This window comes from Mirounga angustirostris, unplaced genomic scaffold (genome assembly GCF_029215605.1).
Source record: "Mirounga angustirostris isolate CCGP_5_RB_7025 unplaced genomic scaffold, mMirAng1.0.hap1 SCAF_7, whole genome shotgun sequence".
In the NCBI taxonomy this organism is placed as follows: Eukaryota; Metazoa; Chordata; class Mammalia; order Carnivora; family Phocidae; genus Mirounga; species Mirounga angustirostris.
Genome location: NW_026991715.1, coordinates 73,600,378 through 73,617,256, shown reverse-complemented (window position 1 = coordinate 73,617,256; position 16,879 = coordinate 73,600,378). Strand labels below are relative to the sequence as shown.

The 16,879-nt window shown below is 34.1% G+C and overlaps 1 protein-coding gene across 1 annotated transcript in view; it reads right to left on the bottom strand.

The window, feature by feature from the left end:
* Positions 1-344: 344 nt before the first annotated feature.
* The window catches only part of SLF1 (SMC5-SMC6 complex localization factor 1), an 83,087-nt gene continuing 66,552 nt past the window's right edge, over positions 345-16,879 (bottom strand). Inside the window, exons 16-21 of the mRNA XM_045898672.3 lie at positions 8,781-8,926; positions 7,629-7,792; positions 6,728-6,861; positions 4,729-4,821; positions 4,134-4,316; positions 345-1,522 (exon numbers count right to left, since the gene is read on the bottom strand). Coding sequence (XP_045754628.1) covers positions 1,041-1,522; positions 4,134-4,316; positions 4,729-4,821; positions 6,728-6,861; positions 7,629-7,792; positions 8,781-8,926 — 1,202 coding nt within the window. The 3' untranslated portion in view covers positions 345-1,040. The remainder of the gene's footprint in view (positions 1,523-4,133; positions 4,317-4,728; positions 4,822-6,727; positions 6,862-7,628; positions 7,793-8,780; positions 8,927-16,879) is intronic.

Genomic DNA, 16,879 nt, shown 5'->3' with positions numbered 1-16,879 from the left:
CTAATATAGCAGTTTTCAGTTTAGATTATAAACCGAGTAATAAAACACTCAGAATTTGTATCTCGTTAAAAGATCTATTTCTAAGATAAAACTAAAGTGTGCTTCTTTAGCAGATTAATTCCTTGAGATCATCACTTTAGTTACATAAAAGCTAAATGGAAGTTTTAATGTTTCTTTTCCAGCTGTACCACAACGTAACTTATTCCCACTAGGAAAGCAACTCCAATTTCAAAAGTGGTTATTATCCACACCCTTTCTTTTAGTTTTACTATAAATTGCTGTTAGGAAAAAACTGCAAATTGAAGCGTAAATTCATACTACACATTAAGATTTTAGATAATCTCAAATCTATTACTTAGTTACCACTTATAATCTTAATATTTGGCAAAACTTACTATGCAGCAGTATGTTGTCACTTACAGAACAGTGGTTACATGGAGTAGAAATAAACTTTGTACATGAACTGTTAAAGTAGATCAAGAGATCAAACTGTCAAACTTGGCACATTCACTGCATTTAAAAACCAAGAGAATATTATTATTGTAAATTTTAGAAATGTTTATTTTACAAACACAAAACTAAAATGAGTATTTTAGTCCAACAGCCTACGGAGAATAAACAGGGAGCTACATGCTTATAGGTGCACATTTGCATGAATATCCTTGCCATGATTTTAAGACCTTAAATCCCTGGAAGAGAGGATAGAACATTTTGATTTCAAAAAATATTTAAATTAAAATGTTTTACATGTACAATATAAATAAATATCACTTTCAGGTCAGGAAATAATAAAGATTAATGAAAGCAGTATATAACAATGAAACTCTTTTTACTTTTGAGTCAAATTCTACAACATGGAAAAAGAAGCCTACATTACAGGGTTGCAGAAGTTTCTTTAAGTGCTTTTGAAATTTAGCAAAACTGCAAATTCTGTCAATAAATAAATCAAATTAATATTTGTTAATAAGCTATGAAGTCCATACGAAATGACAAAGCAAGCTAAGTATGTTTAGAAAGTTGACTCATATTTTTTGGTATCATCATGACAACTCTGTGACTGAACGGCACATCATTTCCAATGTCACCAATAAGGCCTCAGTGTGCACTCCAGGACACACTTTTAAATTCTCAGGCAGTTCCTTAAGAATATTTGGGAGCGTCTGCAATGTCTTTATATTTCTGGCATAAAGATCCAATAACCAGTCAGTATGAGCACTGGTAGTTTCTTTATAATTCTTACAAGCCACAAGCAGCTCATTTAGATGAGTTAACCCTTTGAAAGCTAAGAGAAACTCTGAAGATAAATCAAAAATTGAACAAAAATTTAGCAACATCCTACTAAGTAAAAATGAGCCAAATTCAAGTTGCTGGTGGTAAAAATGTTTCTCTGCTTGGGCATGAAAGTTCTCCACTGTATCTTCTATTTTTGTAATAGCAAATAGTTCTTCCTTGATTTGAGATGATACCACATAATCCAAAGGCAATTCTCCCTTAGAGTTCCTCTGCTGTAAAAGCACTGGGCCTGTGAAAAAGAAAATGCACAACATCAAAACATTTTTCTTTTGGCAGCTTAACAGTTGTTTTCTCTATTTCCCCAAAGCATCCAGGTCTCCGATTACGATCATATTTCGTAATAATTCATGTTGACAAAATTAACTGGCCATACATACTGACTGCCTAATAAAGGTACATTAAAAAAACCCAGAATTCTAGTCAACGCCTAATTAGGTTTGCCTAAAAACACATGCCTTAGTTCAATAAAAAAATACATAATCACAAATTTTAAAAAGCATATAAAACTTTATAAATTGTCAGGTTGAAATACGAATTTCAGTGTTCCCAGAAGATATTTACGAAATATGTTCTTCTTCAATCTGTGTAACAGTCTTAAAGGGATCTTATAATTTCACCAAGGAGAAAGAAGTACTACCTCCTTCCATTGCTAACAGGTGATTGCAACAGAGTAGACTATAAAACCATGCACAGACATAGATCACATTTTCATTTACCTTTGCTTATGTTCAATTTTTAGTATACGTAACTGATTTACAAAAAATTAAATGTTAACTGCTCTGAGTCAAAAGTCAGATTTCATCTTTCTGTCCTAGCTAAACCTATATATCTACTTACCAAACATTGAAGAGTTTATCCCCTAGGTAGTAAAGGATAATATGGGAGGGGTAAAACAACAATGACTTAGTATTTGGTCACATAGCACTGAGTACTTTGTACCCCTCTGTCTGTCAAGTCCTGTCATTATTTATCCACTCTGCCATAAAAATGTTATAAGAGATATACGGTTTTAGTACTAGAAGACATAATCAGAAGATCCTACATACAACATAAGAACATACTGTCAGAGAACACAGTGTAGCTGCAAAAATTCCTAATGATGAATCTGATGAAACATATGTAATAGCCTAGTTTATAAAATGTGTTTAATATAAAAGATCAACCACTGATAATATATAATTTAATTTTATGGAAAAAATAAAATTCTAAATCAAAATTAGGTCTCTTTTCATAATATAATGAAAAAATTGCACCAAGTAACTCCTCTTATTAAAAAAAAACAAAAAAACAAAAACCCAAATTATGGACAAGATACCAAAAGTAAACAAAGGTTTTAGAGACATAAATAAACTTCTGAAATTACTTCTTTCAAGACTGAGTAACACACAGAAAAGAGATGATGTAGTTACTTTAATGATGGTGTTAAACCATTTGGTAGGTCCAAACTCAGAATACAACTAAGGCAAAGCTTAATCTGTACAATTGCCAAAGGACCTCAGTAAATTCAACTACAAGTAGGTTTCTTCTCTTATGACAATGAACTCATACATGTACCATTCTTCAACAAGAGCCCTGGAAAAATTCACTTTGGTCAGTATAATCCCATTCTCTTTCTAAAGAGTTGGACTTATTACAGTAATGGCTCTTACACTGCTTAGATCATTTGAAGCAAGGCCAAATACTGACTTCGAATGTCACATACATGATTGAGTAGAAAAATAAAACAGAGGAGACAGAACATTATAGTTTAGTAAACATATAATACTAAAAAAGGTGGAAGAACTGAAAAATTTATTGATTATGAAATGGTGTCAGTAAAACAGACACACTAAGGCCTTTAGGGGGCAGGAGAAGACTATAAATAACCAAAATGCTTAAGCTACCAAGCTATACAACCTTTCACATATGTATATATGTGGGGGGAGGGGGGAAGATCTAAAGAAAATATGCATTTTATTTTCATGCAGAATGAAATAGCTTTAATTACAGGAGAAAATAATTTTACATTTCCAGTTAAAATCAGCACAAATAAAAGTAACAGGAAATTTACACAAAATTTTATTTCTGCATTATAAACTAGTCATCACTTTTCCTTTGTTTCTCTTTTAAAACACAAATCAGTTATCAGCAAAATTTAACATAAAATTTATATTATTCAGTTCACGTGTAAGAAGAATGTCACTGAAGAGGGGAGTGGGGGTGCTTTCTGAAATGCAGAGATCAAAAATCAGAAAAAGCAGCAGAAAAATATGAAGCTCAAGTTATCTCCATCACAAAACCCCTGCACAACAGTTACCACCATTTGAAAAAAATCTTCCCACTGTAACTTAATTGACTGCAAAATGTGAATGAAGAAAAGATATTCTAGGCTAGCTTTCTTTTTGTAGTCTGTAAAGAAATGACTCATTAAAAAAAAAAAGATTAATCGAGTTAACAGTTATACACAAGAAATGAAACAGGAATGGAAAACCCAAGTAACCACAATGGAACACTTAAATTCATTTATTAATAAGCTTTCAGAAATGGCTGGTTCACAAAGACATTACACACTTTAAGTAAAAGAATATTTAAAACACACTCAATTCAAAATACACTCACATACACAAATCTAAACAGGCTTTATAATTAATAAAAATAAATAAATATTTACATGTTATGAAAAGGTATCCCTATTAAATAAAAGGTGCTTTTGTTCTCGGAGACCTTTTATTTTTTTCATTAATATGAAATAAAGGCATTTTTCCTTGCAGACCTTAAACATAACATGCTATCTACCTCTGAGGGAATTCATCAAAAAACTGGATAATTTATCAAAACCCGTTTAGCATAAATGCACTCACCCCCATGCTGTAGTAGCAGCCTGCCAATTTCTACATGTCCATTTGACAGTGCATCATGCAAAGGAGTCACCCCGTCCACTTGAGTGAGCAGATCTACCTCTGGACAACGTTGCAAAATTTCCTGGACACACACTGTGTTGCCATAGTTACAGGCTTCATGCAAAGGCGTCCAGCCAGCATTGTCTAAATTAGAAATCAAGGCAAGTTTTAAAACAGCAAAAGTAGGTCTTTTGGTAGTAAAGTATTGATAATCTGCTTCCTTTATCAGTGTGACTTTTAGGTGCTTCATTCATATAGAAATATCATGTTTTGATAAAAACGCCTAAGGTGTAGTCATATTTCTAACTGTAAGAAAAATAAATTAAAACAATTTAAAAATAATGATTTTGAGATCTATCAAAATATGGAGAAAAAATGTTGCTGTGTTATTAGTTATAAATTAATATATGATGAATTTCTTGGTTTTGCAACTGGTAATATTTTGAAGATATGTTAGGTAAATATACTTAAATGATTTTTCTTAATGTTGACATAACACTATTTAATACCACAGACATTAAGACACTGGATCAGACTACAAAAATATAGAACTTACCTTTAACATTGATGTCTATTCCTGGCAAAGAGAGAAGAAGAATCAATTTCTCCACTTGGTTATTTATGCAAGCTCTATGGAGGGCTGTTTCTCCTGCCATAAAAAATTAATAGATTATTCCAGAGAAGACAAGATATCAACTAAAGAAAATAATCAAAGGGCATGAACTAGAAGATCTGGCCCCATGCCAGAAAATTATTTATTGAGTTTTCCTTTTGACTGGTTTAAACATCTCTCACATTAAAAAAAAAAAAAAGAGGGGGGAGGGATACCCACCAATCCATAGAGCTTCTGTTCTATCAGCAATTCAGCAATGAAATTCTACTGCAAAAGGTTTAATACAGGCATTGTCTCCCCCTAGTTCAAGGTTTAAAGCTTCAATCCCGCTATAAAAGCCCCAAATGATCAGAGAACACCAAAAATACTGGGTTTTGCAGCAATAAAAGTTTAGAGTGCAATTGCCCTCTCTTAAATTTATTCATGAACCTACGTTAAATGTATGGCTCTTTTTTATACAGCATTTATAGCTTAATTCAAATGAATGTTTCTGGCTAAGCACGAGTGCCTCTACACACTCAAGTATAATTCAGAACTTCAAATCCATTAACAGATGGTTTGCTGCTTCTCAATAGGCTGTCTGGCTTGGCTACAGCAGCACAGAGAAGGAGAAATGGGGGAATCTTAATATAAACACACACACACACACACACACACGGAAAAAAAAAAACAAAAAACTCTAGTACCATTTAAAGCTGAATAAGAGTGACAAATGAAATGGTAAAGTTTTTTCTAGGAGGGATGCAATTAGTGCTTGCTGGCTATATCCATCTCTGTTGTAACCAAGATTAATAAGATGTAAGTGATAATTTGATGTAAAGGGAATTAAAAAAACTTTTAATAAGCAGTTGCTTAGAAAACAAATGAAATACTGAATCAAACCCTTTCTTGCTATAAAATACTAAGTAACACATTTTTACAGTGTTCAATTTTATAGATTATCTCTGTAACTTCTACCAAAACATTTCTTTTACATGCAAGGAAAAGCTTTTGAAGTTTTTTCTCCACTATTTCTCAGTTCTCTTCCTCCCTCCCAGTTCCCTCTGCTATTCAGACTAAAGTCATTCATATTCATTTTACTTTCTGACACAATAAACAAAGAAAAAGGACATTGTTTGTATAGTTAATACCAGAGTTCTACTTTAATACATTTTTCACATTTTGAGCTAAATGGGCAGCTATTTTGAATTCATCAAATGCAATTATGAACTTTTATCATGTTGAGAGATTATAAGAGCTTCACTCTTACTGTTCACATTGGTGTCCTAATAATTTTTGTATTAAAAGCACAATACAGCTCATTAGCAAGAGACTCAGCAATTTCCTTTGGTCAGGTATAAACTTGTGGAAGGTAACATATTTGTGAGTTAAGAGGTCACTAAGTAAAAGAGGTGCCGAAGTGAATTATTACTGCACTATTCTTGTTACTCCATCCTTTAGGTACTTAGGTTCCAGTATAGTTAGAACCAAAAGCCAAACACATTTCATAGTCTGGGCTCAATGCCTGGGAGAAAAGAGTCCATATGCTTAACACAGCTATGTAACATAGCCTACTCCTCATTCTTTGTTCACAAAATGTCTAGGACTGAAAGAGATGAAGACTGAATTATACTTTCAAATCAAAAGACTCTAATCCCAAGCTGCACAGGTTGAGGTGGAATAGAAAAGTAAGGCGGGCAAGTCTGGAATGAGCTCAATATGAGCTAATATCTGAAGAGGAGGGGGAGAAAGAATGGGGAGGAAATATTCTATTATACTGAATATTAAACAATCACTTTCTCTGCATACATGACAGTTCAAAAAAAAAAAAAATGCTATCTAAGAAGGTATTTTCTGGATCTAGTCAAGTTCAAGGATTCATTGGGGCCAGTGTGTAAAACTTGCAAATACCGACTACAATCAAGAAGTTCCTAGCATAAATTAACTTAGCTACTTGGAATACCTTTTAGATTAGTCTTGTGAAAATTCATCTTTGTAACTAAAGAGGGGCAATTCTCCTTGGAACATGATAGTTCTCCTTCTGACTTCTTTTTCAATCTTTTTAACGATGAGGAACATTTAGCAAGGTTCAGCTCTCTGAAAATAAAGTAAGAAAAAAATGAAAGCTTGTTTTTCATGAAGGCATGGCAGTGTACATTACATAGTGAGTACTTTTTAAAATCTAGCCTCCTGTTCATTTAAACCCCCTATTCATTCAAATCTTTACTGCTTGTTTTTTATATTTATTCCAAATGCGCAGAAACAAATTTTTATGCATTTTTATTAACCTTGTACCCCCAACTGCCCACTGAAAAGTTTATGAATATGGAATGTCATGTAGAGGAAGAGCCCAAGTAAACTACATTTGGCAAAGAGAAAAAAGCAAAATGCTAAGATTCAAATGCAGGCTCCTGTTCCCCATTCTTATTTTCATATTCTGATCCGATTCTTCCTAAAAACATTTTAAGGTTTTCTGAATTTTTTACAGCATACTTTTAGAAAAGGTTTCGCATGTGGGGGAAGCTACTGTAACAATTCAGAGTATCTTACATGCCTATGGATTCTGAAATCCAATCTTTATTATATACAAATAGTAATTTTAAACAGGCAAAACGACTATGAAAGAATTTGAAAAACAGTTGTATTTTTTGGAAAGCACTTGATCTTAACACAGAGAAAACATGTACCTTGAATTAAAGCAATAATGTTGATCATATGTATTGTTTTATACATCTCAAACTCAGTTTTCTGCTATGCAGTATAATTCAGACAACATTAGAGGTAAGTATAAAGTTTAAGGAATGTGTCCAAAAAGGGGCTATCTTAAAAAAAAAAAAAAAAGGTGATCCATAAACATCACTTACGGTAACTCTGGCAGCCCTTCAACTTGTTTCTGTTTCGCACCATTCAGCATTAATAAGGCTCTCTGAGATTCAAGGCAAGGCCGCTGTCCTATTTTCTTTGCTATCTGCATCTTTCCAGTCCCGTGCACACCAGTCTTCCCCAAAGCTGGCAAATAGGAATATACCTGTTGCAAAATAGTATTATATTGCTTTCTCAACTACAAAGACCTGGAAAGCAGTCAAAAGAAATTACTGATTCATTTCACCATTACATTTAGTTATATTTTCTTGGTTTTATCACTATGGTTGCTATCCTTTCTCATTTGAACATGCTAAAATAATAAGAAAGCGTCTAGTTCCAGGTCATTAACATAACAGACACAAAAAGAAAAATGTCTTCTTGAAAATAATTATTTTTTCAAATTCACTTTTGATACTCTTTTAGCAAAGTTCTCATTTGGATTAGTCTAATGCCCAACTTGTTATGGTTCATTTGCATATTTTAAATATCTGTGGTTTATGTACAACCAGTATTTTGTCATTTCCATTTTGGTAATGCCTTCCTTTGACAGAAAAAAAGTCTGGAATAAGTGGAGTAAGAAGAGCAAAAGTCGTTAAGGACAAGGATTGCTGCAAAACAATATTTGCCCAATCCAACCAATAAACAAGCATATTTCTCATTTGTTGAGGAAACTGCTGAAGACAGTAGATATTAATTAAAGATAACCAAGATAAAACCGGAAAACCTCGAATCAAATGCAGCTTACACATGTGTATATATAAGATAAAAAATAATAACCTTTGGCATCATCTACAAATTTTGCTTTTTAAATACCATTAAATACTACATAAAAATTTTTTGGATCTAGATCTTTTCAAAATAATTATGTACTATGGCAAATGATTAGGAAACAAAAGTTTCTGTATTATTTTTCTGTTATCAATCCTTAATTACTCTCAAATAAGTAATTAAAATTTCTATCACTAATTACACTTCATTTTTGAGGTTGAAAAATACCCACTCTTACATAGATTTGAAAGATTACATAGATTTATATAAATTTGAAAGATTTAAGGTTAAGAAGCTCTGTCCAATTATTAGAAATAACAAACATCTTAAAGTTGAATTTATGAATTCACTTCTTGGCGATGAGAAGAATAGAGTGGTCTTACCATTTTCTGAAGAGAGAGTGGCTCAGAAGAAACACTGATGGAACTCTGTAAACACAACTTTTTAAAGACTGCCTCTGCAACAAACATTTGAAGCCAGGAAGAGGAAAAGGAACAAATGAAAATCTCTAATTCCTGTGAAGAAAAGTCTGTACAAAACAAAAGAAGTAAATATAGTTACTGCTATACCCTATAAAAGTTCTGTCTATAGAATATTTTCTGCATAGGTTTTATTCATTCAAATGATGATTCCTACACCAGTAAGATTCATCCACATAATTTTAAACCCCCCAAAACGGTTAATATTCTTATTCCTTGCCTTTCAAGAAAAAAAATTTTTATGGCACATATTCTCACATTTGAAACAATCATTTCTTTTTATTATTTTAAATAAAAATCTTGAAATTAGATAATACATACATGAATAGAGAGATAATATATGAATAGATAGGTATGGGATTTTTATCACTATATTTTCTGATTCATGTTAAAGATCTTTTCCCATAATGGGGTTGTGCCTTTAGTGAACCAGTACTTGTTTTTTTTTAATGGACACATATGTTATTTAATTTGAGTTGAGAGGAAGAAAGAAATTAGACCCCTTCCCCTGACAACATCCATGAAACCTATTACTGTAGAGGAGGAATAAGTATAAAGAAAAGGAAAATTTAAGACAAGAGAATGTATAAGGACTTCCTTAGAAGTTTGTACCTACTCTATTATAGGAAGTGGGGGGAGGGAACTGTAATTTTAAATAACAAAACTGAAAAAACACCCAGAGCCTCAAATCTCTTCTTCCGAAAACCTCAAGTTCTGCAATAACATGGAGATGCATAAATATACAGAAGAACTGAAAGTAATGAAAAACTGTAATGACTATTTGCCACCTAAAATAATCTATTCAACATTATGAATTCTCCACTGATACTCTCTGCATAAGTAACAGAATGGATGATAAAGTGGAATATAAAGAATAAATAAGACCAATCAACAAGACACTATGGGAGCTAAAACTAAAACAGGAGAAAAAAAGTTGTGATATTATACAACACAGCATATTCACTACTGTAGGGGAGAAAAATTTTTTCCTCTATCCTTCTAGGTTCTTTTGGCTGGTCTAGTAAATTGATGTAAGATAGATTAACAGGAGAAAAATAAATTTAATTCCTTTCATACGGGAGCCTCATAGACATGAAAGGTTCAAAGACAGGTAACTGAGGTTTATACGCCATCCTGAGTTAAAGAGAATGGGGATGGAGGTCTGTGGCTTCAAAGGAAAGGAGGACAATTTTCAGGAAGATGGGAAAAGCAAATGTTTGGTAAACAAGTATTTGACATGCTATGCAGAGACAATGGAACACAGACAGGAATCTGAACAAACAGGCTCTGCCAAACTTGGACTTAGCTTACCACATCTATCTTATACACTTTGTAGTTATGGTGGTAGCTCTGGTCGTAGCTCTCTTCCTGGACAAGTCCCTCTATCTACATTCTTTTAGGCAGTTAAGGGAGTAATGAAAAGTTCTTCCTGAGTCTTTTGATTATTGATTGTCTTCAGCTCAAAATAACCCACATGCTAAAGTGGCACATTCTGGGGCAGCATATTCTGCTCCCCTTCATTTCTGTCTTTGAAACTTCCCAAAAAGTTTCACATTCTAGAAGTTGAGTTGGTAGATTGCTCCACCTCACTGAACCAGTATCTTAGCCCTGAGAACTGGTCAGTTCAATTAGAAGAGTTGTGTCTCATTTCAGGAGGTAGTGATACTGGTGGGCTCCCAAAGTTAGGTGTACATTGTACAAAATATCAGGAATTTACTAAGATTATTTCTATGGAAGCAAAACAATAGCAAATGCTAATGGTTGGGGCAGACTATAATCTAAATCTCTAAGTTCCGAAGGCAGCCAGTCAAGATTTCTAGATGTCTGGCTCAAAACATCTTCAGATGTAATGAGAGCAGGCAGTGGCAATCTGAAAGATTTTCATGGTTTGCAGTTTCAATGTCTCTGGTGAGTTTTCTGAGTGGCCACACAGCAATAGGCATAGAGACAGTCCATGCATGAGCTGCTGTGGTAATTTCTCTAAAGTTTATATCAAGTTGTCCAGCTTTTGCTTGCACAGCTTCAGGAAGAGAGCAGTTTCAGTTCTCAGAGTTTCCAAGTCAGAAAGGTGGGAGAAAATTTAGAAGTGTCAGTTTGGACAGTTATAGCCAAATACTGGAGGAAGGAACTAGAAGAATTCAGGATCTAGTCCAGTTTACAGGCAGAAAACAAGACCTCAAAGACAATTAACAGCAACAGAATTTGATATCTATAAAAGTGTATTACTGAAACAATTTTTCTCTCTACAGTCCCCTCCATTTAATCAAATATAAACACAATAAGACTAAGTCATTTAAAAATTAAGTCTAGTTTCAGTAAACTCGGCCTGATTATTTACATAAGTGCAGCAAGAATAGTTCCTGATCATACAGGCTCTTCTAAATCTGCTTTGTTGGAACTTTTCATAAGGAATTTCAGATTGAACTTTCAGTTTTTATTTATTTTTTAAAAGTTTTGTGTATTTTTCTTTGTAATCTCTACACCCAATGTGGGGCTTGAACTCATGACCAAGATCAAGAGTCGCATGATCTTTCAACTGAGCCAAACAGGCACCCCTCAGATTGAATTTTTAGAAGATCTTGAGACTAGGAAGCCAGGCCAAGGTCTTGCCATCAGACTTTGTCTGTTATATCTATAGATGTGTATAAATTCCTCTTTTCTTGAGGTCTCCAAAATATCTAGGTTTCTGAGCCTGCCAGGATGCGACCTTGTTTACCTGGTAAGGCTGTTGGGAACCCTGAAAGCAAGGTACTAGGCTGTTTTTCCAAGGGGATTTAATGACTCCATGAAGTCAGCTTTAGTTCCTTAAAGCTGTCTGGTCATATCTGATTCTATGCACATTCTCAAATATGACATTCCAGCCAAAGTTTTGGCAACACAACCAATGTTTCCAATTGTGTCCTGTTACAAGGAGAACAGATTCTTATTGAACTTATGCAAATAGCTACACTACCATGAAAATAAGAATACTAAGAAGCTTCTGACTTCCAGAGAGATAAGGTAGGGAGAAAAAGTACGCATTTCATCTTTGTTTACAAAGGATAGTATATTTTACCAATTTATTGTAAAGTTTCCTTAAAAGTGGAAAAACATAACATTGACCCAGCAATGCTGCAAACAAAAAGTCATAAAAATAATCATCATCCTCATTAGTTCATTCAGTCCCCAAAATTAGTTCTTGTTGATTTTAATCTTAAGTTTGCAGTTTTATGAAGCTATGTTTCTCCATCAGAGTTCTGCAAATTCTTACCCAGTTAAATGTTATGATCTTAAAATGATCAGAAACACATATTCTAGAGTATTTGTCACAGTCCTTTCCATGAATCTCTCTGGCGATGAAATGTATTTGCAAAGGCAACAGAGAAGAACAATAATTCTCTGTAAATAACAGACTTAAAAATGGCTGTGGTTAAGGGTCTGTAAGAGTTTATTACAATGCAATTAAGAAAATTTGGTTATTTCTGTGGCATACATCTTAAGATTAAAGCTAGAATTACAAGTGATAACATACACCAGGACATATCAGATATCTCAGAATTTCCTATTATTTTTGGAACACTTACATACACCTACACAAATACAACATAAAGAAGGCTTAAGTATTGCTTCTTATTTGACAATGTTTCCCATGTGATTTAAACCTAATTAGTTTAGAATTGCTCATTTGACAAGGAGAGAGAACATATCTTTTATAATATTCCAGACACCCTCTGCAAAATCCCAAATTTATTTCAAAGTCAAAAAAAGACTTCATTTAGAATTTGATTCTGGGGGGCGCCTGGGTGGCTCAGTCATTGAGCGTCTGCCTTCGGCTCAGGTCATGATCCCAGGGTGCTGGGACTGAGCCCCACATCGGGCTCCCTGCTCCGTGGGAAGCCTGCTTCTCCCTCTCTCACTCCCCCTGCTTGTGTTCTCTCTCTTGCTATCTCTGTCAAATAATCTTTTTTTTTTTTTAAATTTTGATTTTGGGAAGTTTGTCAAGAATATCAAAAGATTTTACAACACTTGGTCAAACAGAATCCTAAGCCACTGTGAAATAATTTCACGAAAGTGACAATTAAAACCTTTGCACTCAAATATAGAAATTTAGCTGGGAAAAAAACAAAAAAACAAAACCTTAGCTCTTTTAAGAGGAGACTGTTTTCTTAAGTAATCAAAGAATTCACAAAGACAAAATAAGTATTTAGTTTGATAATACAGAGAATATTTTCTAGACAGATTTAAAAGGCGAAGAAAAACCTTTCACATTATCAAAAGCAAATGGATCTTTCAAGAAAACTTTGTCCTTTTAGCAGATGAAATACTTCCAGTTTTACTTAAACATAAGTATATTACTGATATCAAAGGTTATTTTTAAAAAACAATTATAATGAATTCATTGAATTTTAGCCAACTTGACCACACAAGGTAAAATTCTGTCTCTCCTTCACATTATGAAACAATCAAGATAAAACTGTTTTCCCCTTACCAAAAACACATCTCCATACCTCATACCTTCTCTTAGTCAAAAACTCAACTTATTTTCCTTGCATGCAGTTATTTCCCCTATTATTCCAGTAGTCTTAATTACATACATTAATCAAAATTCTTAAAAACCCTCAGAAAATTTAATTTCTAGTGAAAATGAGGACGTAGACAATTGTGCTATTATCAACAAATTTTGAATGCATTTTAAAATCTCTAGAAGTCTATTATTCCTCATAGTAAACTTGCCAAAGAGACAAAAGACAAGTTTACTAACACACCAAGTATCTTTAGTTCCTCTGTAAAAGGAAACCAGAAGTGGATAAACCTTTATATAGTAATTTATGTTTCACTATTTCATCAGTTTAGAAATGATCTAGGTATTCAATGAATTTCTGTCATTTAACTTGACTTAGCAAAACTCTAAGGGTTTAAGAAGTTACCAAAGAGATTTGGAAAGCTATTTAAGTACACATACCATAAAACATAATTATCGTAGAAAAAAATTAACCTAAAAACTCTTACCCCACTTACATCTAACTAAATCACTTGCTCCCAACAATTATATTCAGATTACCCATGAAAACGTCGTAAGACATTAGACAAAGCCAGCCATCATCCCAATCTATTTTTCTTGCTCACAAATTTTTTTGAGATAACATGAACTAATTTCACTAATAAACTTGGGTAGAGTAAAAGTTATATGTCTATATTATATTCAATGTTGGTAATTTTAAAGACATATTTATTTTAATTAAACCAATGAACTTAAACTAGCTTTAATACTCAATACTTTCCCAGATTATGTGGACCTAAAAGGCATTTGCATTAGCCTGATGTATTTCTGAGAATTTTAAGATTATTTAATCCATTTATACGGACTGTTTGTTTTTAAGCCAATTAAGTAGAGTTCTTTTTATAATTTTAGCAGTACTATCCAGAGGTAGAATATTATACATCTACCCTACACACACACACACACACACACACACACACACACACACACACCTGCAAACAGCCCTCACAGCTTTTGTTTTAAAATTTTAGTCATGAGATGGGTATGATAATGCAAAATTTATAAAAGAGCAGTTGGATCCAAATTTTGTTTTGACAGTGGGAACAAGTTAAATTCACCTGCTCAGATGGCTAAAGCTCTTCAGTATTTATGGAGATGACATTTAAGATTTTTTTTATTAGCTTTATTTCTAAATAGTTCCTTTGTTTACTTCTTCAGATAAAAAAACTTCTCCCTAAAGTTTGCACTTCAAAGAATGGATCTTAGGTCTTAGAGTATGTGGCTGTAGAAAATCTACATCACAAATGCACCTAGTATCCAAGTTTTCTCCAAAATGGAGCTTTTGGGGCATATTTGCCTATGATTTATCAGAAATGTGGTGATTGCTATTTAAATTTTTCTTTCCTTTTCTTAAGTGTAGGACAATTCTATTTTCAATATCCCAATCTTTTACAATCTACCAGCATTTTAAGATTCATAGGGAAGATTTGGGGGATGGTAATTGTTTCTAGGGCTTCATTCCCGGTTTTGCAAAGATCTGTAAGATAAGGTCTTATATCATGGAAAAAATTTCCAACTAAGATAGAAACCTAAAGATTTCCATATCTAAAACTTCAGGGTTTAGTGCAATATACCTTTGTAACGTTTCTGTAATGTTTTAAAACACAAAGGCCTTCTTTCTGATTGCAGAATTCAATCTTGGCCCAATTCATCTTAGGGGAAAAAGCCTCTACTGTTGCTTCTGAGACCCTGAACATCAGCCTTTAGGCCATCAGCTGATCATTTGTAGGCGGGTCTAAGAGATACTCTGGTCATCTGTTTCCTCAGGCGGATTTTTCCTCAGGGATCCATCTGGCTTGTCAGTTAACTGCAGCACAACTATGGGTGGGGAGAATACTCTTTTGCAGCTAATCAAGGTCCCCCCTAGTGGGGTTGTGAATGGCCACTAATCTTTCTGTTCTCTAAATTTGGTAAGTCTTCTGAAAGTAGAGGTAAGAGGGCTTTATCATATAAAAGATTTGCTGGTGTTCATGGGTCATGAATTTTTTGCAGTGGGGGTCCAGTACACACACATCCTCAAGGGACACTGTATAGGAAGGCCGGAACCTAGCAGGGGCTGATTACAGAATCCTGTGAAGTAGGAGGAATTTTAAGAAATAGCAGACGGAGGCCTACTGCCCATTACAGGTGCTTCTGTTTAAATTTACTTCCTAGCCTTCAGCATTTACACTAATAACCAATACACTCTGGGCTTGCAGATGAGGCTAGAAAGCTCTAAGTAAATCTTTCAGCAAAAGGAAATACAAGTAGCTAACTGGGTGTTTGAGGAATTTTGGGGAGAAGACAGGGAAATTTGGGAAGTTAAGGGAATTTGCTGAGGAGATGGGGCTGGAATTTAAGATAGGGAATTTATATGGGATGTGGACTTTAATTTTTGTTCTAATTTCTCTTTTTTAATCTTGTTAAGGGTGTCCTTAAGGCTAGCTATTATATTCCTGTGGGTCCCTCTTTTTAAATCTGGTCTTTCCAGAGGCACTAATAAGATAACTGTTTAAGACAGAGCTCTCTAAAATTTTTCCTTTTATATATAACCAATTATATATTTTTATACTATAAAGTTGTCTGGCCATTGACATGAGGGATCTTATACTAATCGTAATAACAACTCAAACCAGTAAGCCTTTTTATGGAAAGACCCAGAGGCACCTTTCCATGTTAGAATCAATCTTTACCATAGACCCAAGAGACAGGGTACAGAAGATGCAGCCCCTATGATCCAAGAAGATCATTCAAAGAGTCTACAGAAGTTGTTACAGTAAAAATGGTATTGTGAAAATAGTGTCTCTGCTCACAGACATGTTAATCTGCGACAGTGTGCAGACACTACTGGAATGGGACTTTTCTAGCAGTAACAACATAGGATGAGATGACTAAGGCCTCTTATGGACTGGGACCTCTCACGATAAACTCCCCTCACAGCTTGCACAGTCAGACAAAGGGAGTGCTGCTTATGACTTCATGTCTCGGAACTCCAGTCTACTCAACTGGCCACCAATCGGCATGCTGGTATGTGCACCTTCCAGCTGACAGAAACGATGGAAAAATATTCCCAGTGGTCATAAAGCCAAGCTCTCAAGACACAGAACAAGACAAACGTAAAACCTCATCTAGTTTCTCTTATATGTACACTAACTGAGCCTCAGGTCTCTCAGAGCCAGAGTAATACTTAATAGGGATGTTCGTTTTGGGGGATTGTGAGTTTCTTTCTTTCTTTCTTTTTTTTTTTTTTTTACAAAGTATCTCATGGCACAGAAATCGTCTTGAGGTTGGTGGGTGACCTAGTGTCTATCTAACCTGCTCTAGGACCAACTTATCCTAATATGGGAGTCACTGAGTTAGGTGGTGGGCACTCTAATAGCCTTTAAATGCTTGACCCGTGCACCCCAATTTTGCAGGTTTGGCTTCCAAAAGCCTTTACCTTATGTGCATGTTGACCCACAACAAAGTCTGTCTAAACATACAC